The sequence below is a fragment of the Urocitellus parryii genome, chromosome 1, assembly GCF_045843805.1.
Source record: "Urocitellus parryii isolate mUroPar1 chromosome 1, mUroPar1.hap1, whole genome shotgun sequence".
Lineage (NCBI taxonomy): Eukaryota > Metazoa > Chordata > Mammalia > Rodentia > Sciuridae > Urocitellus > Urocitellus parryii.
This window is the reverse complement of record NC_135531.1, coordinates 96526548-96550729: the sequence shown is the minus strand read 5'-3', so window position 1 is coordinate 96550729 and position 24182 is coordinate 96526548. Positions and strand designations below refer to the sequence as shown.

Below are 24182 nucleotides of genomic sequence, written 5' to 3'. Positions count from 1 at the left end.
ATAGTTACCTAGCAATTCTTATACAATATAAAATTGTTCTCTTTGCTTTCCATCTTTCTTGGGCAATGTCCCTTGTCAGAGATTGATTATCTAGACGTTAGTAATCATTCTCTTGTACTCAACTAAGGTCATTTTGACCCACTTCCTTTCTGCTTGCTTGCTGCTATGCCAATCTGGAAAGTCCTGTGGGAAATACCAATGTACCCATTGCATTGTCTCATTAACTATCCAATTCAGCTTCTGTACTTGCTTGTTTACATTGGCTAAACCTCCAAACATCCCTTTTGTGGTTTTTTGGCTTAAATATGAGGCCAACTGAAGGTGGGCACGTTACTCTGACCATCTTCCTTTTAGAGAGTAGAGTGTCTGCCACTGGCCAGCAATAAGGGCTTAATTGGAATGGCAATGTGTGGTCTGAGAGTTATTTGAGGGTCTTGGTATCATTTTAACAGTACCAGGGATTGAACTCAGGGGCAATGGACCACTAAGCTACATCCCCAACCCTATTTTGTATTTTATTTAGACAGGGTTTCAATGAGTTGCTTAGTGCCTCACTTTCTCTGAGGGGCTGGCTTTGAACTTGCGAACCTCCCAAGCTGCTGGGATTACAGGTGTGTGCCCCCGCCAACCCGCCCGACCACGCCTATAATTTTAAAGTATATAAAAATTTTTAAAGTATATAAAAATTTGATTTTTAAAAAATACTTCCCCCCCCCCCAGGGCTGGGGACGTGGCTCAAGCGGTAGCGCGCTCGCCTGGCATGCGTGCGGCCCGGGTTCGATCCTCAGCACCACATACCAACAAAGATGTTGTAAAAAATAAATATTAAAAAAATTCTCTCTCTCTCTCTCTCTCTCTCAAAAAAAAAAAAAAATACTCCCCCCTAACACAGTATTTGCCCTTTTTAAAACATGCTTCAATGAGAGTTTTACTTGATTTATGCAGTGCTAAAACTAATGGTTTTCCTAATATTGCCTCTTTTCTACAAAGCCCAGTTTTGTTCCTACTCCTCTAGCCTTGCCTTCACCTTGGTTAATCCTATGCTTTTGCTAGTAACTGGTTTAGAAATGAACACAGGGTGTCATTCTGGCCAACAGAAATTCAGGATTTCTGAGAACGCTTCCTTGCTCTTACAGAGAAATGGGGAAAAAACTACCAACAACAAAAAATACAGATAGGCCAACAAGATTTTTCAACTTAAAAAATTTCAATTTTAAGATGTGTGAAAGCAATAAGAATTCAGTAGAAACCATACTTCAAAGTACTGCTCTTTTCCTGCACTAGTCACATGCAACGTTCTCTGCTGGGCAGCAGCAGTGAACCACAGCTCTCAGTCAGCAATGTAATCGTGAGGGGAAACTGGCACTCTACTGTATACTCTGATGCTACTCTACATTTGGTAGGTTAGGTGTTATCAAATGCATTTTTGACTTAATAATATTTTCAACTTACAAAATAAGTTTATCAGGACATGACTCCATTACAAATGGAGAAACCACCTGTAACTCCCTTTCTCCTATTGAGTGCCATTGTGTTTCAACGTAGTATCTGAAACTGCCACCTTTAGTGAGAATGATAGCAACATGCTAAATATCAGCTCTCCCTCATGATGTTCATGAACTATTGATTTAACTAACCTCCATGTCAGGACTCGTTTTCATGGAGAATAAACTTTCTCCATTGTTTTTCTGATTTTCTAAGCCACTTGGAGCTGGGTTTTCAGTTATTCACATTCAAAAAGCATCCTAACTGATTTAAGCTCATCATTTGAATCAGTTAAAAATCAGTCAAAAATTTAGTTTCAAAGAAAGATGAGTAACTAATTCTATCTGTTTTGTTTGGAGGTTTTGATATCAAAGAATTTACTGTAGTTTGAGAATTCATATACAGCAGTTCCCCACCCGTCCATACAGAATGACTTTCAAGACCCCCAGTGTATGCTTGAAACTGCAGATAGTGCCAAACCCTACATATAAAATGTTTTTTTCCTATACGTACCTACCTCCAATAAGGTTTAATTTATAAATTAGGCACAGGAAGAGATTAACAATAACTAATATTAAAACAATTTTAACAATATACTGTGAAAAAAGTTATGTGAGCATGGTTTTGCTCTCAAAATATCATATTGTATTATAAACCTTAGAAACTTCAGTAAATAGGGTGTGGGGGTATACTCCTGTAACCCCAGAGAGACAGGAAGATTGCAAGTCTGAGGCCAGGCTGGGCATCTTAATGAGATCCTGTCTCAAAAATAAAATAAAAAAGTGTTGGGGATATAGCTCAGTGGTAGAGAACTTGCCTAACATTAAAAGGCCCTGGGTTCAATCCTCAGTACTGCCAAAAAGAAAGGAAGAAAAAGGAAGAAGAGGAAGAGGAAGAAGGGAGGAAGGGAGAAAGGAAGAGGAACCCCAGTCTATGATTCTTGCCCACTTATTATCAAGAACTGACCTTTTAACAAAAAGAAAGCACTTTATGGCTTCTTTTTGACATATCCAAATTATGAATTATACTTTGGGGCCATTATTAAGTAAAATAAGGATGACCTGAACCCAAGGGTTTTGATAACTGATAATCTGATAACTGAGATGGCTATTAAGTGACTACAGTGGGAAGTTTATTCCGCATGAGTACACTAGCAGAACAATCCTTCAGGTTTTGAGTGGGATGTTTCATTTCATCACACTGTTCAGGATGGCATGCAATTCAGAATGAACAAATTGTTTATTTCTAAAATTTTCCATTTAATATTTTCAGACTTGGATTGATCACAGGGAACTGAACTGAAAATAAGAGAGGCCCATGATATAGTATTTTATTTCTTAATAAAGTATAACAAGATTTAGAGAAGGAATGAAAACTTCTTTGTGGCCTAAGTTCTTAACTTAAAGCCCAAGTTTTAGATGAATGTACATTAGCTACCTAGGGGGAAAACTCCTGGTTTTTATCAGATTCTTAAAGGATTCTGGAAACCTAAAAATGTTAAAAGTGTTCCAGAATAAATAAAATGGAACTACTTTGAAGAACTGAGTATTTAAGTATGCCAACTTACAATGAGTAAATTGATTTGCTCTATAAGGAAGACAATAGCAATAATAAACTTAACGGAAATCAGAGAATATTTTAAAAGTTGGGATGTTTTATAACTTTAAATAACTTCGTATGATTTTAACTGGCAACTCCCAAATCACTGAAGGAACACACATCTCTCTAATCTGATCCCTAATGGAGCAATATTTGTTAAATATTGTTGTCTCCACAAATATTTTGCCCTAACCAATCATAGAAGGAAGGAAAACAGAGAGAAGAAAAGAAGAAGAAATTAAGATTAACAATTCAGAAGAATTAATGAGAGGAATGCCTGTTTTTGATGAAACACCAAAGAAGTGATATCCTTTTTATTATACAAATAACTAATTTGGATTGTACATACACATTATCTTAAGTATTAAAAACAAGAAGGCAGAGCTGGGGTGTAGCTCAGTGGTAAAATGCTTGCCTAGCATGCATGAAGCCTACATTCAATCTTCAGCACCATGAAAAATAAATAAATAAAAACAAAGAAAGCAGCTGGTGAACAACCTGTAGAATAAACCAATATTCATTAGATTTAACTACAAAAATTGGATGCAGGAACCACTTGCAACTGATTTTGGTTCAACTACATTATAAAACCAGAAACAAAGATTAGTATAATTTTAAATGTTGAGATAACTTCGAAAATGCAAATGAAAAAAGTCAAACATTCAAAATCATTCTGATTATTGTCTCTCTGGAGGATCTATCTTTCCTGTTGTACAACTTACCCTGACAATCAGGATCCACTTAATTAGAGAGAGACCAAATCCTGAGATGGCCCCATACCTTCCTGCAGCTGAGGTGGTCAGGCAAAAAGACAGGAAAAACCCAATCCAGTTGAAGAGGAATGCCACTGAAAAAGCAGAAGGGGAAAAAAAAATGCCAGCCAGGTCTTATTAAAGAAGAAGCAGGAATGTCCTTTACATCTGCCTCTGCTTCGGTGACTTTCCCAAGGATAAAAGACAGCCTGTCCTTCACAACCCTTACCCCACCTCTCCCAAACATCCATCCTCTTGTCTTCTCCTAAAAGCAATAAAAAAAAAAAAATCCTCTTTGAATATCATTTTATACTATTATGTTTATTTCTATTCATGCCCAAAATGCCTTAACAGTCACCAAAACTGTATACTCATGACCTGTGCTCTTCACTGTATGTTATATACTTCAGCAAACAACATAAATGCCTGGGGCTGGGGTGGTGGCCCAGTGGTATAGTGCTCGCCTAGTATGCATGAGGCACTGGGTTCGATCCTCGGCACCATATAAAAACAAACTAATGTATCCACCTAAAAATCTAAAGATACATATAAATATTTAAATAAATAAATAAATACCTTGGCCATTAAATTGGTGCCCCCAAATAATCTGATTCATGTTACTCATCCTGCTGTGAATTCTAACAGTTTATAAACATTACCTCTAAAAACATTGCATTTTCTTTCTTTTAATAGAGAGAGGAAAAAAAAATAGTTGCTCATTCTAAATGAGACTCATGAAAAGATAAATGAACAATAATATCAAAGGGAAAAAATCAGGCTGATTTTGACTTATCAAAAAATAGATGCTTATAGAAGACAATTTATCAGACAAGGGCATTTAATTCCTATTCTACAGATTAGGTGTGAGTAGGAATAATGTAAAGAGACTCTGTGGACTTGGAAAATGAAGCTTAGCTCATGTAAAAATGCAGCCCTCCCATAACTGCTTTAATTATATTTTCCACATATTAATCCAAAGCACCCTGGTTTGTAAGAAGTGACTCTGCTGTGTGTATATACTTACTGAAAAAAGTTAACATGAAAATCCCATCATTTCCTATCCTCAGCTGGTCAGCATCATCAAAATCATCCCGGCCCACAAAATCTTCATCCTAATTGAAAGAAAAAGGTAAATTTCATTTTGCATCATAAAATAAAAGATATAATTAGAGTTGAAATAAATCTTTCTTTTTAATCTCCATGGTTTTCTAAATAAATTTTTCACTTTATAACCCAAATTCTTTTTTTCCCCCACTGGTGCTGGGAATGAAACCAGGACCTCCTACCTCCTAAGGACACACTATATCACTTAGCTGCACACCCAGCCCCAGTGGAAAGTCTTTTAACAATACATTTCAATAATTTAAAAGTTCAAAATGAGAAATGATATCCCATCTAATTCAAATGTAAAAAATAATAATAATAATAATTCACAGGCAGGCGCAGTGATGCCTACCTGTAATCCCAGCAATTTGGAAGGCTGAGGAAGAAGGTTTGAAAGTTCAAGGTCAGCCTCAGCAATTTAATAAGACCCTCACCAACTTAATGCAACCCTGTCTCAAATAAAAAATATAAAAGGCTGGGAATGTAGTTCAGTGGTAAAGTGGGGAAAAATATTTTTTAAAGTTCACAAAGAACTATTTTCTTTTTCAAAATTATCTTAAAAAATGTTTACACATTTAACTTAAATTCTAGAAAATCAGTAATCAAGGGCCTGTTTAGGGCCTATAATATAACAGTAATTTAGGACTGTACTAAGGAGATAGGAGGAAGACAGCATGATACATAAGGAATCTCTAGAGCTGCCCACTGCTCAACTTGTCCATAAGCATTTGTTTGTGTTGGTATATAAGTCTGAAACAAATTCACCTACAGTCTTACTTGCATACAGGATCTTTTCTATCCTAACTTGAAAACACAATATTGCAGATTTAAAAGGAACATAATCTTGACCAAAACCAACATATGTGGCTTATCTTTTCAACTGATGTAGGTATGTACTGAGATATTTAAAGGTAATTGAGCATAACTTAAAACTGAAAGTAACAAGCTCTATATAGCTCAAGAAAGGCACTAAAATTAAAAAAAAAAAAATCAAAACTTGTCCTACACAGAAAAGGGTCTGGAGAGGAACATATATACCAAACTGTTACTGGTGGTTACCCTGGAGAAGGGAACTAAAGAAAGGGAAGTGGCAGTGGCAGTTGTTTTTTCTAACTGAACACACTTCCCCTATCATTTTAAATCTTTATAAGAATGTTTTGTTTTACAGTTGTGTTTTGTTTTTTTGGTGGTGCCATGAACTGAACCCAGAGGCACTCTATCACTAAGCTACACCCCCAACCCTTATTAATTTTTTATTTTGAAACAGGGTCTTGCACCTAGTTGCCTAGATTGGCCTTGAATTTGAGATACTCCTGCCTCAGGCTTCCTAGTCACTATGATTATAGACATGTACCACAATGCCTAGCTTAAAACAAATTTTTCAAAAATATTAAAAATCTAAGTTAATATTAGCAGAATAAAATCTTGTCTTTTTTTTTTTTTTTTTTTAAAGGAGAGTGGAAGGGTATTGGGAATTAAACCCAGGGGCACTTTACCACTGAGCTACTTCCTTAGCTCTTTTTATTTTGAAACAGTTTCATAAAGTTACTGAGGGTCAGTAAATTGCTGGGACTGGCCTCAAACTTGCATTCCTCCTGCTCCAGCCTCCAGAGTCACTCGGATTTGCATCATTGCACCCAGCTCGTCCCCAGCCTTTTAAATTTTATTTTGAGACACGATCTCACTAAATCCAGGCTGACTTAGAACTCATGATCCTCCTGCCGAAGACTCCTGAGTAGCTGGAATTACAGGTGTGCAAGACAGGCAGAAACAAACTGTTTTTTGCATAGCTACTCAAAGTTACACACCAAAAATACATGAAGCAACTTATTCTGTATACGCTTTCTAAATGTTCTTCCTGTCCTTGGGATCTTTTCTATCATGATTTCTCCCATAAATAGTTGCCAGATTAATGTTTCCAAAATATTAGACTATCCCTTCAATACTCCTGATTTGAAAGGACTCCACATGAACCAGATACAAAATTTAAATGCCTCAGTCTAGTATCCCAAGGATCATACAAATGAGAGCTCTGGTCACATCTTTCTATTTCCCTTTAGAAGGTCCTTTCTCATGAAAAAAAACAATGATTACATCCACAAAACTGCCTTATACTGGGTTAAATTTACATCTGCTTTCTGGGCTTTTTCCCTCTGGAATGCTCTTAATTCATCAAAACTCTGGGCCTACTACAAATCCCAACTTTCCCCATGATCACCTAGTAAAAAGTCAGTTCTTAATGCTCATTGCTCATCTCAGAGTAGATATGAATATCTGTGGGCCTTTTAACCTAGATGGATTTTAAGCTCTGTATCCTAATATATACAAAGCTCTTTACTCATCCACTACAGAATATGTAGCACCTTATACAAAAAAAGTGATCTATGCATATCTCCTGAATAAGACAGCATTAAGAAACTCTTAGGTACATGCCTATAATACCAGCTACTAGGAAGAATATGGCAAGAGGATTCCAAGTTCAAGGACAGCCTGGGAGAGATATCCTGTCTCCAAAAAGGGGGTGGGGGTGTAATTCAGTGATAGAGTGCTTTCCTAGCATATGTGAGGCCCTTGGTTCAATCCCCAATATTATACCCCACCCCCCAAAAAAGCTCATAACTATGCATACTTTTCAAATAAAAGATGAGCCAGATACAAATTTTAAATGCCTCAGTCTAGCATTATACCCCCACAAATGGTATTAATCATCTCCAGAGTACTCTAGTTACCATCTATTCCAACAGGTTTATAGAGTACACTGAACATACTAGGAAGGACTCTAGAGTCTAGAATACCTAGGGTTGACTTTCACTTCTGCTACTTATTAGCCAAATGACTTCAGGCAAGTTAGTTCATCTCTTTGGACCTAAATTTTTACATCAATACAATGAAGATAATATACTATCTACTTTGAGAGGTTATTTGAGGGTTGAAAACAATATACAAAATATATAAAAGCATCAAGCACAGTACCAAGCACATTTTTTGCTTCTAGTAAATACAGCAGGTCAGGACTGTTTTGTGTTTAGACAATAAACTCCACAAGGGTTCTTAAGTTTTTCCTTAGTACCAACAAGATCTGAATGGATGTTATCATGTAGGATCAGCTTTTACTGGGCTTATAAACTATTTCTTTCAAGCAGTGGTTTTAGAAGCTCCACTCCTTATAGTAGGCACAGCCTATAAACAGCCCACTATCCTAAAGTCAGGGGAACTTCTTTCTCTGCCCTCCCCCACTACTAGAGATTGAACACACTGGGTGCTCTACCACTGAGCTTCAACCTCCAGCTGTTCCAGGTGTCCACCCCACCCCACCCCCAACCCCAGCCAGAGTTTTGCTAAGTTGTTGAGGCTGGCCTCTAACTTACAGTCCTCCTGCCTCACTTCCCAAGTAGCTAGTGTTAAAAGTGTGCACCACTATGCCTAGCAGGACTTCTCTTCTTATTTTACCACTCCCTCCAGTTTCTTGCCAGGCCTAGACCCTGAAACCCTGATTGCCCCAACTTTCCAATATGAGGCTCAAGGTTCTACATGCATCGATCTTGACCTGCATGAATATTTATGAAACTATATGTATACTGCTTACAAAAACATCAAGAGCCAAGAGTACCCCAAAATCTCTGCGGGCTTATCTCATCTCATTCTCATGAATCAACATCAGGCTAGATGAGATCTGAACTCATTATACCCTCACAAATGATATTATCTGGACTGCTGGAGGAAGTTCAATTCTATGAACTTGCACATATTTGTTCTTTCTATAGACCTACCTAGCAACTACCTACCTAACACCAATCTATTAATTGTGCAGAATCAAGGCAGTCGGAGTGTTTCCTAAATCAGTCCCTGCTCCAAGATGTTTCAATCACCCTAAGAGACTTAAGAAAGCTGTGGCAGCAGTTTTAGAGACAGAAAAAATGAGATGACTTTTGTAGTGATCGATTATCTACTCATTCATACTTCTATAACTTATTACTTTTCAGGAAGAAATATTTATTATCCCAAAAGAAAACGTACTTGTTTAAAATTAGCTGTACTTTTACTAATCAATACTATCCCAAGGAATAACAAAATTGGATAATGAAAATAACAATTCCCATAAAACAGTCCATCATGTATCAGAATGGCAAACTATACTTACTCTTCCAGGGACCAAAGGGATGGTAGCTTCAGCCTTGGTTCTTTCAGCCTCATCATAACTGGGCAGCGTTGTAGCCACGTTATAAGATGGGGGCTTTGGAAACCCAGATTCATCTTTGTAGTCAAAATAGGCTGCAGGAAAAAAAAAGTCACCATTGTCTGATGAGTCGCTGAAGTAAAGGAATAAAAGGATTTCCATTAATTGTGGCAAATAAAATCCATTCTTTTCCTAAGATACATATAGAATAACTGAACCAAGACATACATGTAAGGCTGGGTGGTAGAGCGCTTGACCAGTAAGCCTGAGGCCCTGGGTTCAATCTCCAGTACAGAAAAAAAAAAAAAAAACCAAGACTTTTAGAAATGAATGTAAAAGCTGGGTGCAGTGATGCTGTAATCCCAGCAGCTCAGGAGGCTGGAGGATGGAGAGTTCAAAGCCAGCCTCAGCAACTTAGTGAGGTTCTAAGAAACTTAGCAAGACCCTATCTTTAAATAAAATATAAAAAGGGCTGGGGATGTGGCTCTGTGGTAGAGTGCCCCTGAGTTTAATCCCCAGTACCAAAAAAAAAAAAAAAAAAAAAGAATGTAAGAGACTATGGATGATTTTTAAATTTATTCAATTCTCAGTTATTTGAAATCTAGACTCACTTTGGACCCTTATTTCCAACTGCTTTTCAAACACTATTTGAGAACGCCATCGTGTAGGTTCTCAAAAGGCACGTAAGTTTAATAGTAGAATAAGGAAAACAGTTCAGCAAAAAATACTTCACATGTGTATATGTAAATCTGTATTGTGGTTTCCTCCTATTAACAACGCGTAAATCAACTGGAAAGAAAAAAAAGCCAAAGCTTAAAATTCATTTCTTATTTTGGTACTTTAACTCTTTCACATGATTTTTTACCACATATTATTTCCTTTGGTATGCTTAATTAAGCTAATTAATTCAGTAACAGAACAATTACTTATCTCTATTAAAATTTTCATTTCCTCTTTTTAACACTGCACCTCCATTCTCATTGACCTCTCTTATGAAAGATCCAATACAAGCAGAAAATATAGAGCTGTAAGTGGATTAAATTTCTACATAATTCTTCCAAAAAATTTTAAAATTTGAAAAAATATTCCCATTCTCATCAAGTTTTAAACATTTTTAATTTAATTATAATTAACTTCCAAAATTTTTACTGTAACCTATTACTAAAATGGTCAACCAACATAATGCACATCATTAATAAAAAAGGAAAAATATTCTACTATCATGACATAGGCATAAAAAATATTTGATAGAATTCATACCCATAAAACACTTAGTAAAACAAGAAAAAAAAACTTCATTAATCTGGTCACAAATCTCTACTAAAAAAAAAAAGGTGAAAAACATAGTTAATGATAAATTATTAAAAGTTTTCTTTCCTAAGATTAGAGAATGCAATAAAAATATACACTATTACCTCTTCTAACTAAACATTTCTTAAAAGTCCTAGGCTGGTACAATATGACAAGAAAAAAAAAAAAAGATTTAAAAAAAAAAAAAACAAACCTGTCAATTACAGATGACATTACTGCATATGTAGAATATCCAAAATTATCTATAAACTATTAAAATATGAGAATTGAGCAAAGTCTCTGGATATACAGTTAATATAAACCATGAATCATGGGCTGGAGATGTGGCTCAGCGGTAGCGCGCTTGCCTGGCATGCGTGCGGCCCGGGTTCGATCCTCAGCACCACATACCAACAAAGATGTTGTGTCCGCCGAGAACTAAAAAATAAATATTAAAATTTCTCTCTCTCTGTCTCTCCTCTCTCACTCTCTCTTTAAAAAATAAAAAAAAATTTAAAAAACCATGAATCATATTTGTATATACCAGCAACAAATGGAAAATGAAATCATAAAGGATCATTTACAATAGCACCAATAGATATCAAACACCTAAAAAGAAATGGAATAAAAAGTGTGCAGGACCTTCTACAATGAAACCTACAAAATATGGAAAGAAGTTAAAGGCCTTAATAAATAAATCATGTTCATAAACTCGAAGACAACATTATATATAAAAATGTTAATTCTCTTCAAACTGACCCACAAATACAGTGTAATATGAACTAAAATTCTAGCAGAGCTTTTGTTTTGTCCATTTTATGGAAACTGACAACCTGATTCTAAAATATAAATGGAGGCTGGGGATGTGGCTCAAGCAGTAGCATGCTCGCCTGGCATGCGTGGAGCACTGGGTTCGATCCCCAATATCACATAAAAAAAATAAAGATATTGTACCTACCCCCCCAAAAAATAAATAAATAAATAAAAATTTAAAAAATATATATACATGGAAATATAAAAGGTCAAGAATAGGCAAAGCAATTATGAAAAGCTAAAAAACTGAAGGAACCCAGTACAGTGGCTCAAACCTGTAAGCCAAGCTACTCTGGAGGCTGAGGCAAGAGGATCATCAAGATCAAGGCTGGTCTGGTCAACTTAGCAAACCCCATCTCTAAAGTAAAACATTAAAGGAGTTGGCATTAAAAAATAATAATTATAATAATTTAATGGGTGCAAAGGGCTGACACTGTGGCTCAGAACACTTGCTAAGCATGCACAAGACCCTGGGTTCAATCCCCCAGTAACACAAAAATTTAAAAAAATTAAAAAAAATTTTAAAGCTGAAGGACCCATAATCAGACATCAAATTTATAAAACAGCAGGGTACACAAGGATAAATAAATCAAAGAACACAATAGTGAGGCATAAAGAGATCTACACAAATATGGTCACCTGAATTAGAATAATGGTAATACAGAAGAGTGGAGAAAGATGGTCTTTTCAATAACAGTGCTGGAGCCAAATAGATGTCCAAACTAGAACAAAATTAATCTTGCACATTACTTTATATTATATAGAAAAATCAACTGCAGATGGAATACAGATCTTAATGTGAAAAGCAAAATAATAAAACTTTTAAAAGAAAATGTAGGCTGGTTGTGGTGGCACATGTCTGTAATCCCAGCAACTAGGGAGGCTGAGGCAGGAGGATAACAAGTTCAAGGCCAACCTCAGCAACCTAACAAGACCCTGTCTCAAAATAAGAAACAGAAAAGATTAGGGATATAGCTCAGTACCCTGGGCTTAATACCCAGTACCAAAAAAAAGGTCATGAAAATTAAATTGAAACTGCCATGTAATCCAGTTTAAAGAGTTTACTTAAAAAAAAAGCTCACTTTTCCACATTAAAATAACTATTCATGTATATACACACATAACAAAATATAAAAAACACATGTATGTACATCATTTATTATAAATACTCCATGTATAATTTATTTTTCTTTTAACCTAGTTATATGAAGACATTACAAATTAATCTGCTGGCATAGTCATTTTTTTTAAATGTCATTTTTTAAAAAATATTTTTTAAAATTATAAATGGACACAATACCTTTATTTTATTTATTTGTTTTTACATGGTGCTGAGGATTGAACCCAGTGGCTCATACATGCAAGACAAGCGCTCTGCCACTAAGTCACAATCCCAGCCCCTGGCATAGTCATTTTGAATACATTAATACAACTGATACCTACTTACTACCTGAAATGAAAACAATCAAATAACATTTTTTAAACATTTATTTTTTAGTTGTAGGTGGACACAATACCTTTATTTTATTATGTGGGGCTAAGGATCAAACCCAGTGCCTCACGCATGCTAGGCAAGCGCTCTTCCTGAGCCACAATCCCAGCCCTCAAAGAACATTTTTTTAAATCTTTTATTTATTTATATGTGGTGCTAAGGATCAACCTGTGCCTCACACGTGGTAGGCAAGTGATCTACCACTAAGCTATAGCCCCAGCCCACTTAAAGAACATTTTTATTTCTCTATTTCAAATTTTTTTTTTAAAAAATTGTAATCCATCAATATGGGTATCTCCTATAATGTTAAGTTTTTATGAAAAGCTTAATGGCAATCTTTCCATGTTTACTTAGTATATTCAAAACAAACATTGTCTAATACTTATTAAATACTCCAATCTATATACTACAAAATAAAGTAACAATAGATTAAGTGAGTATACCTAATAATGACTTGTGATTTTCCCCCCATCAACAAGTACATATGCTCTCCAGTCTTTAATCATTTTTTTCATAAATGGACTAATAGGTATAAATAGTCAACATTCATCTCAAAAAAAGAAAGGCCCCTTCAACAAGGAGAGAAAGGCTATGTTAAAGGTCTCCTTTTTTCAAAAAGGAAAACTCTTGCTCAAAAATCATTAAAAAAATTGATATTCTTGTATAATTCACAATCTACAAATAAACACATTTTCTTGACACTTCATTTAATAGGAACTAAAAAGATCTAGAGATGTACGAAGTAAGTTCCTCCCTCCCTGCTTCCTTCTTTCTCTTTATTTTCAAGGCCTGAATATTAAGCTAGCTCACTCCCTCCCTACCACACCCCTCTCTTTTTTGGTAGTTGGGATGAACCCAGGGGCACTTTATCACTGAGCCACATCTCCAGTCCTTTATTTTATTTAAATTTTGAGACAAGGTCTCACTAAGTTGTTTAGGGCCTTGATAAGTTACTGAGGCTGGCCTCAAAACTTGTGGTCCTCCTGCCTCAGCGCACTGAGTTGCTAGGATTACAGGTGTGCACTACCATGCTTAGCTTCAAGGCCCAAGTATTAAGATGAAATACCACAAACCCCAAAGACTATATATTTAAGAGAGAGTTCATCAGGCCTGTATTCCAGAAACAGTCTACCTTGACTTTATACCCAGTCTTAAGAAGCTTTGATATTTACTGTTCAGGCCCACAGTCAGATAAACAAACACATGAGAAAGAGGTGAAAGGACCTCAAGCTGGTGGCAACAAGGCATATCATCTAACAATGGGGGGGGGGGGAGACAAATATGGAGAACCTATTCTTTAATCACAAAGTTCTATAAATCTCAATGAAGTACCTGTATGAATATCTTACAATGAACCCCACTATTTTATATAATGAATCTCCCTCTATAAAAAAAAAAAAAAAAACCTCAATGAAGCCATCACAATACTAGGACATCTACCAGAGACTGTTTCTAACTGTAATCCCTAAACCATACAGAAAAATTTAAACAAAGAATATAAGATGTAAGTAAGACCGAGAAGTGTTTGAGAGAGTTCTGTCTAAAATGATCTAAAGTTTTACAACACAGAAGACAGAAACTCAGATACTATTCAGGAAAAAAAAAAAAAATCACATTCTGATGATTTGGGCTAGCTAAACATAACGGACTTTTATCATTAATAAAAAATTCTTATTAATTTAATGAGCTGTGATTTTTACTGGGTGCATTTAATGGAAGACCAGAATTTATGGTCTAGAGAGAAAAAAGGATGACGGCATTATGATTTCTTTTCCAAGTCTTGATGTTCCAGGCTTAACTTGGTTCTAGAAGATAATCTAGAAATTTTCCAAAACCTTATATTAGCAGGATTGGTTTCCAGGTATTTACAAATGAAAGAATCATAACTAGTACAAGGCAATAGAACTACAAAGAGTTCAGAGACTGAAGACAAAATAGAGAAATACTGACTGACCTGTTTCTTGTAACTATAACGGCAACCTCAGAGACACAGAGATTATCAATCTTGTATCAACTGACAATAACTGTCTAAACTGCTGTATTGAAATGAGGCTGTGTCTGAGCTCTGCAGGTTGAATGATGTCTCAATTCACCTATAGTATTTATCTTGGAAGCAGGCTGAGTTCAGTCATGGCACATGGGTCATGTGTATGCCACTCTACCATAGTTCTGTTTTAGAGAATATGGAAGAGTTTCTATCAAAACTGGTCAACTTTGAGAAATTAGAGCAGAACTGGTATTCAGAAACTAGTTACCAAAAGACGTCAATTACTGACATTTTCTTTCTCCTTCCCCAACTTGTCCACACATACATAACAGATAATCTGGCATGAGAAGACTAAGCAAAGAAAGTTTAAGCTATGAGAAACAAATTGGAATGAAAGGGTTGGAAGATTTCTAGTTTTCTTCATTAAGTATTTACTAGCATAAAATACATTTAATACAGTATATTACTGTATCACTGGTATTACTGGCTATAAGTACCAGGATCACAAAGGGCAAAACAGCTAATGAAGAATTCAATCCTAAAACTGAAAGTGATCACCCAGTTCCTCATTTTCTACTTTTTTAAATTTTAAGAGTCAGCTGGAATAAAATTAAGCTCTACACAAAAGCCACAATGAAATGGGCTTTTATCTGTTTTTCAGTTTAGTAAAGTGAATTTTTTTCATCTTTGACTACAAACTAAAAATAAAGCCAAGGATAACTTAAGAAAAGCTGATGCAAAGGCAAATAGCAATAAACATATACTAGACAAGGTCTAAGTGTATTTTATTTAAGAATTCAGTAACCACCTTGCCCCATTACCTACCTGCACTCTCTGCAGAGATGCTGCTATAAGGCGGTGGAGCATCACCTGCAGCCTGTTCAGGTTCCCCAGGCTCTTCTTCATTCTGCAACTATAAAAATTTCAGATATTAATGCACATATAAAAATAATTAGAGAAAAGAGAACCTGAAGATGGGAATAGCCTTTCTGGAAAGCTGGTGGTATGTTTCAAAGCCTTAAAATGTGAAGATCCTTTAAAAAATATATTCTACTCCCAGGAAATTGTTTTATGGAATTAATCAAAGAGAAAATGTTAGATAAAAACATTATTGCAGCAAAAAATTTGAAGCAATCTAAATTCCAATCTTAGAGAATTTACTATAGCACTTTTCACAAAGGACTATTAGGCAGTCATGAAAAATAAAGATTTGACAACTAAGACAGATATTCAAACCGTTGCATGAAAAAAAAAAAAAAAGAAAAAAGCTAAATTTACCAAAGAGGGTATATCAAATAATTTATTTTTTAAAAGACAGATATAAATTGGGTATGTGGTGCATGCCTGTAATCTCAGCTTTGAAAGGCTGAGGCAGGGGAATCTCAAGTTTGAGGCCAGTTTGGGCAACTCAGTGAGACACTGTCTCAAAATAAAAAAATTTAAAAAGAAATGTTAAAGGTCTGTAGGTGTAGCTTAAGAGTGCTTGCTTAATATGTGCAAGGCCCTGGGTTCAATCCTCAGTGCTACACACACACACACACAGAAGACCGATTCATAATGCAAAGAATATCTAGAATGCTGGACATCTACAATTCAACACTATTATCTCTAAGCAATGGAAGTATAGCATTTTTTCCTTTTTGTTGTTTATATGTATGTTCTATTTTTCTGATGAACATTTATCACTTATATAATTTTATAGTTACAAAAATAATTTGTTACGACAAACACAAATCAAGGAAAACCAACAATTATCATTTTATTCGGTTTACACATAGAAATCAAATCTTAAATAACTGAGATAGTTACAAAAACACAAAATCCTAACCTCTGTTTAGACATCTCCCTTTTCTCCATCTCAGCAACTTTCTTAATAGCCAAATCTTCTGGTACGCTATTTTAATGTTATTTATATTTTTAGTGTTGGGGATCGAACTCTGGGCCTTGGGCATGCCAAGCACATGTTCTACCACTAAGTAAATCCCCCAGTTCTTCTTCAGTTATTTTAAATAACATACTGAAAGTATCTGCCTGCTGTTGCTGGTGTCTACCCAAGTTACCATCATAGAAAAAAGACTTCTCTTAATTTTCCAGTGTGATTTGCAGCCCATATTTATTTAAAAGATGAATTTGCTGGAACTGGGAGCCAATCTGTAAAGTACTAACAAATATTCATTGATGTAACCAATTTAGGGGTCTGGCCCTGGCTTCAGTATCATAATGTATAGAGTCAACTGAGATACTTACAAAACACACACCACCTCGAATCAATACTGTTACTAACTCTATCACAGACTGAGACAGAACAAGACCTAAGGTGTCATAACATGAAGCAGAGCTCCCTAATCCATTAAATTCCAATTAGCCATCTCAATCTCTACGTCCCATGCTATTAAAAACCAGATTCCCAACAAACTTTTCCAATTACTACTGCAAAGCATTCAACTTTGTTCTCCTCAGCATATATCATCTGGGCATATTTTTTGAGTCCTAGTAATCTAAATCAAAGGCACTCCCCAAATAATTGTGTTATAACCTAAGATAATTTTTTCTTATAAATGAAAGTGTAAGGGCAAAATAGCTATAGGAAAGTCAAACATTCTTGGGATGCCAAATCAATGATTATTTGATTAAGTTCCTGAACCATGATTTATCTGTATTAGTGACTTTAATATAATCTGAAGCCCTTGAAAGGGAATTCTCAGCTCCCCCAATAACCACTCTTGTGCCAAGGGAAGGTCACAAAACTCAGCAACAAAAGTACCAGCCACAAGAACAGAAGCAAAAACAGCTTTCCAAAAATGTTACCTTACTGTAAGGCAGCCAGGAATGTCCCTTATTTAAGACTGTCTGATTTCTGACCTGTTTTATATTTCCTGATCTTGGAAAAAGTAATCATATTTCCTCTGTATAATTTAGGTTTCAGAAAGGAAACATGCCAATTCTAAGAAATACAGATGTTCAAAGACTAAAGAGGTTTTACATGCCTGTGTCTATAAGATATGCTGCCAGTCTCCTAGCAACCTGGTAATGTGAAATTTGATCATTGGCCATCACAGTAACAGATAACAGATCGAAGGAATTCCAACATTCTCAGAAACCCCAATTTTCTCTTTGGTGAGGAAAAAAGAAAGATTGCTCCATTAAAAATCATTACTTTAAAATCATGTAATAATATTTCCATCTTTTAAAAAGGAAAAACAAGCTGGGTACAGTAGCACATGCCTGTAATTCCAATGACTTGGGAGACTGAGGGAGAAGGATTCCAAGTTCAAGGCCAGCTTTAGCAACTTTGGCAAGACCCTCAACACTTTAGTGAGAGCCTATCTCAAAATAAAAAGTTAAAAGGACTGGGGGCAGGGGGGTGGGGGGACTGGCGTAGATGTAACCCAGTGGAAGAGCACCCCTGGGTTCAATAATCCCCAGCACAAAAAATAAAACATTATGACTCTATGGTATAGCAGAGGCTCTATACCACTGGGGTGATCCCAAGATCTCACCTCACCTTCCCACTCTGGCTTACTTCTATAATGTTGGTGCTATTTTTAAAAATAAAACTATAATGTGTAGGGGGGAGGAGCAATCACCTTTTTAAAAAAGATACTTAGTGATCCCTATTATGTTCAATGATAACTTGCTGGACAATAAAATTGGTTTGTTTTTGTATCAGAAATTTAATTCAGGGGCACTCAACCACTGAGCCACATCCCCAGCCCTATTTTGTATTTTATTTAGAGATAGGGTCTTGCTGAGTTACTTAGGGGTCTCACTTTTGCTGAGGCTGGCTTTGAACTCAGGATCCTCATGCCTCAGCTTCCTGAGCTACTGGGATGAGAAGTGCACCACAGCACCCATCCCCTAAAATCTTAAACATACACATTTTTACACTTTGGGAACCAGGTCAGGTACTCACTAATAAAAAAGAGGGAATGTGTATAGTAAAACTAGATCGAGCAATGAATTATTTACCTGGTTCCTTTTTTTTTTTTTAATGCTACTGGAGATTGAACCCAAGGCCACTCTAGCTCTAAGCTATACCCCGAGCCCTTTTTAATTTTTGAAACAGTCTTGCTAATTTGCTGAGGTTGGCCTTGAACTTACCATCCACATGCCTCAGCCTCTCAAGCAATTGGAATTACATGTGTACACCACCTAAACACAACTCAAAAATTTATTTAAGATTTTCTTTTTCTGTGTCTGGGAACACTTCCAGAGGTCAACGATCTCTTCAGCCTCTCTTCAGAGCTCTGAGAATAAGTATATCATTGTCACTTGGGGTTGCAGTTGGAAAGGCTCACAGTCTCATATCAATTAGATCAGTAGGAGCCTACCCCAGTCCATCTTAACTGTCACAGAAGTTGAATTGTAGGTGATCCTCTAAGAGGCAGGTCTAAAAGCAATAGGAATTTCTGTTAGTGCAAAGTGCTACGGGGTAACTGTGATACTAGCTGTTGGGGACTGGATTCTTTTCATCATATTTTTGTTAAAATTTGACCAATTTTACTTAACTCTACTTTTAATTAATTAATTAATTTCATTAATTATTTATTGTGGTTCTGGGGCTTGAAATTGATCCATGGCCTAGAGCATGCTAGGCACTAAGCCAAACACTTAGCTTTACCACTAAGCTAAACCTCAGCCCCTGTACTATGATTATGGCACTTCTTTTTCCAAACAGAATTATTCAACTGCTTACACATAATAGAAAATACTGATACAAAATTGTCTGTAACTACCTTTATCTCTACCACTGAAATAAGAACAATAATCATCTTAAAATTCAGGTGGCCTTTCATTTTACTGCACTCTACATTATTACTTTACTTTCTTTTCTATGTTCCCACTTTAGATATATCATAATCTATAATTGTACCTCTTGGCCTTATCACCTTCAAATCCCACCCCACATACCCAAACCCAAACAGTACTGAGGTTGAACCCAGGTGCACTCTAACACTGAGCTTCATTCTCAACCCTTTTTATTTTTATTTTAAGAGGAAGTCTCATTAAGTTGCCCAGGTTGGCCTTGAACTTGGGATGCTCTTGCCTCAGCCACAGTCTCTGGGATTATAGGATGCACTACCATGCCCAGCTTTACTCTAAATTTAAAAAAAATATTTATTTACCAACAAATGCTACTCAAGATTAAGCCTGCAAATAAAATAAAGGATTCTCACCCTTCTCATTTCCTCTGCATCCAACTACTACTACTATTATAAATAAATATGACCTTTTAAAGACCCCCCAAGAGCCAGGGTACAGTGGTACATGCCTGTATTCTCAACAACTCAGGAGGCTGAGGCTAGAGAATCATTTGAGCCCAAGAGATACAGGCAATTTTGATTAATATAGTGAGATCCTTTCTCAAAAGGAAAAAATCTCCAGTGTGTAGTTCTAGTTCTCAAAGAAATAAATCTGAATTTAACAAGTTTAAAGACATTTATACCACAGGCTTTAATTTGTACTTGAGTTCCCACCCCAGCAAGAAGGTTTCACTACCACCCTCTCCTAAGAAGTTTTAAAGATAATCTTCCGTTTAGAAACAAGCTGTTTTTGAGCAACAGCAGAGCCAAGCCTAGGATTAGTGCTCAATAAGGGGCAACAATTTATAACTGCATCAAATGTCAGTACCTATAGGCACTAAAAAGTCATTCTTCAATTCTCTATATTTACTAAGAATGGGAAAACAACAAAAAAAAACCCTACTAAATAAAAGCTGGGCACAGCAGTGCATACCTGTAATCCCAGCAACTCAGTAGGCTGAGGCAGGAAAATCTCAAGTTTGAGGCCAGCCTGGGCAACATGAGAAGACTCTGTCTCAAAATAAAAAATAAAATAAAAAGAGCTGGGGATGGAGCTTGGTGGTAGAGTACCTGCTTTGCATGTGCAGGGCCCTGGGTTCAAATCCCACTACTGAAAATCAAACAAACAATCCCATAAATAATATGCTCCAAGATAGGTACTAACACATGTTAGTCAGTTTTTCATTGCTGTGACCAAAACATCTGACAAGAACAACTTAGAGGAGAAAACATTTCTTTTGGCTCATGGTTTCACAGGTTCAGTCCATGGTTGGCTGGCTCCAAGACAGAAATAGCACAGCAGAAGGGTGAGGCAGAGAAAAGCTGCTGAGGTCATGTCGACCAGGAAGGGGGATGGGTGGTACAAGGAAAAGATAAACCTTCCAGACTACACTACCACTGAACTATTTCCTTCAGTTGAAGTCCCGCCTCTCTGCAGTTCACTCAGCTATCAATGATCAATCCCTAATGGCTTAGTGGTACAACACTTCAATCCTCAGTACTACAAAATAAGTAAATAAATAATTCTTGCAATTTCAAGTCCCTTCTTTAAGTTGCCAACTTAAATAAATCTCATAAAAACCTGGGTCAATGCCTAAACTCTAGTTTTAAAAGTTAATTACCATTTTAAATTCTACAATTTGTAAAACTTTCACCTTAAAATGTAATTTTTAAACCTTTCATTACCAACCCACTATTTCTGTATACTCTAAATCCTACCAAAGGAGACGGTATAATTACCAGGAAGTAACAAGCACATTCCTTTAGATAAACAACTGAGTATGCAATTTTACTGTTATTCAAAAAGAACCATAATGTTTGTGAAGACTATAAATTCTTTATTGCATATAATGTAACTATAAATTGTGTCACCCCAACATCCCCAAATTCTTCCCATTCAAAAACAGTTCTCTGTTAAATGCTTTTCCCCACTCTGGATGAAACCCAGGGCCTTGCATGTGCCCAGCAAGTGCTCTACCACTGAGTTCCAGCCCGTTTTCTACTAAATTGCTATAAATTAGGGGATTATATTTTATTTTATTTTGACAAAGTAAGTTACACTCAGCAATAAAAAGGCAACCCTATTTAAAAATGGACAAAGAATCAGAATGGATATTTCTCCAAAGAGAATACACAAATGGTCAATAGACACAAAATGCTCAAAATCATTAAGTAATCAGGGAAATTCAAGTCAAAACCTTATCATTTCACAAGACAGCTCAAATAAAAAAGACTATAAGGATGTTGCTGCCTATGTGGAAAAAGTGGAACCTTAATACACTACTGGTGAGATGTAAATAGTGCAGCTGCTATAGAAAAGTTTGGCAGTTTCTCAAAAAAGTTAAAACAGAGTTACAATAAGACCCAGCAAATCTACTCCTAGGTACACACACACACACACACACATACACACACACTCAAGAGAAATGAAAACATGTTCACACAAAATCTTGCACATGAAAATTTATAGCAGCATTATTCATAGTAGCCAAAACGTCAAAGGATAAATAATATGTGGTATATTTCATTTTTTTAGCCCAAAAAAGTACAAACTACTAATACATGCTATGAACCCAGTACATAAATGAACCTTGAAAACACTGTACTAAGAGAAAGAAGTCACTAGTAAAAAAGACCATATGCTGTACTCTTCCATTTATATAACATTTTCAAAAAATGCAAAAATCCTTTTTATTGAGGGGCATAGTCATTAACTTAGCAAGATATCATAATTTGGAGTAGTTAATAGATGTACAGTTTCTGCTATCTTGTCAAATTCAGAGGAACAAACCAGTGACGAGTCTCCATTTCAACCTTTCTTGCTTTAGGACTTTTAATTTTTTTTTTTTCCAGGTAGCCCTTGAAGTCTGAAGTAAGCCTGATTTTTTTTTTTTTAATGGAACCAATTAGAAAAGGATGGACTCAAGGACACAGTCTGGTTATTAGCTTGAATGCTATTAAAAGATGCTATGTTCAGTGGCAGTGAGATCTGCTATTTCCTATTTAAAACATTCGGGCAAGTGTCTCTTTATTTCCTCAGTTTTTGTAAAATCATGACCCACTGAGGTCAAACCATTAACCTGGAAGACTCTTGATTGCAGGTTTTACTGAAGCTGGGTGCCAGGAAACAATGGGGACCATTTCCTTGAAGGTATTTTGGTAGAGCTATCAGTGGTAGAGATATTTGGATGTAAGGTACAGATCCCAAAGGTTGGCAGGTTAACAAATTTCTAATGCTGCTCAAACATCTCACAGTGCTAATACCATAGCCATAGTTGGCTAATTTATTATTTTCATGGATATGGAGTCATTTCTCCAAATCCCTTGGCTAAGGAAAGTTGAGGTTGGAGGAGATGCATGCCTACTATGTTGTTACCTTCTTTTCTTTCTTGTTAATTTGAACCTAAAATAAGGAATAGAAAGTTAAGGAAGACAATCAGAATGATGATCATAGTTCACAGGATTTGCTTTCTCATCTCTAAGGATTTATATAAATACTGAGAATATTTTCTCTCCTGCCAAACCAAGTGTTCATCAGTTGTATTTATATTAACAGTGACAACCACAAAAATCTTTAAATAGAAAGCTTTACAAACTAATAGGTTTTCTAAGAGGATTTACTGCAATATTGTTTTTGCATATGTTGTGTTGATTTTAAAATCATTCTAATTACTTGATTTTCCTCTGTTTGGGTGAATTTTAATATTTAATTATTTTCATTTTGGCATTAAGAAAATTTGTATTTATCTTTTCTTTCTAACATGAGTGATACTATTAGGGATTGTCTAAATTCAGTGTATTTTTTCCCCCTAGTACGGGAATTGAACCCAGGGTGCTCACTGAGCTACATCCACAGCCCTTTTTATCTTTTATTTTGAGACAGGCTGCCCTTGAACTTGTTATCCTTCTGCCTTAGCCACTGGGATGTTAATGGGATCAAAATCCTTTCCTTTTTGTTGAGGGGCATAGTCATTAACTTAGCAAGATATCATAATTTGGAGTAGTTAATTTTGGATTTTGTTTTAAGTAAAATTTATATAATATAGTTTTCCTTTTTCAAAATTAAGAAATACTCTTACCTGTTTTGGGGGGGCATAAAATTCACATACCATGAAAGTATTCTACCACTTAGCTACATCCCCAACCCTGAAATATTCTTTTGTTTTTTAATATTTTTTTTAGTTGCATGTGGTTTATGTGGTGCAGAGGATTGAACCCAGTACCTCACACATGTGAGGCGTGTGTTCTACCACTGAGCTACAACCCCAGCCCCCTGAAATAATCTTTTAAAAGTGTAAAGTTAACTGGGCCTGGTGTAGTGGCATGTGCCTGTAATTCCAGCAATTTGGGAGGCTGAGGCAGGAAATTTAAGTTTAGCAATTTAGTGAGGTCCCAAACAACTTAGTGAGACCCTGGCTCAAAATAAAAAATAAAACAGGCTGGGAATATAGCTCAGTGGTAAAGTGCCCCTGGGTTTATCCTCAATACCACCAAAAGAGAAGCATAAAGTTAGCCAGATTTGGTGTTGCATGCTTATAATCCCAGCTACTCAGGAGGCTGAGGCAGATCACAATTTTAAAGCCAGCCTGGGTGATTTAGGGAGATCTTGTCTCAAAGTAAAATAGAAAGGGCATGTAGCTCAGTAGTAAAGAGTACTTGCCTACTATGTGGGAGGATCTGG

General features: G+C 36.0%; 1 protein-coding gene across 1 annotated transcript in view; it reads right to left on the bottom strand.

Annotated features, from left to right (window-relative positions):
* Ndfip1 (Nedd4 family interacting protein 1) overlaps positions 1 to 24182 on the bottom strand; it is a 50795-nt gene that overhangs the window by 12459 nt on the left and 14154 nt on the right. The window contains exons 2-5 of the mRNA XM_026384391.2: positions 15525 to 15612; positions 9082 to 9212; positions 4861 to 4948; positions 3807 to 3931 (exon numbers count right to left, since the gene is read on the bottom strand). Of these exons, the coding sequence (XP_026240176.1) occupies positions 3807 to 3931; positions 4861 to 4948; positions 9082 to 9212; positions 15525 to 15612 (432 nt within the window). The remainder of the gene's footprint in view (positions 1 to 3806; positions 3932 to 4860; positions 4949 to 9081; positions 9213 to 15524; positions 15613 to 24182) is intronic.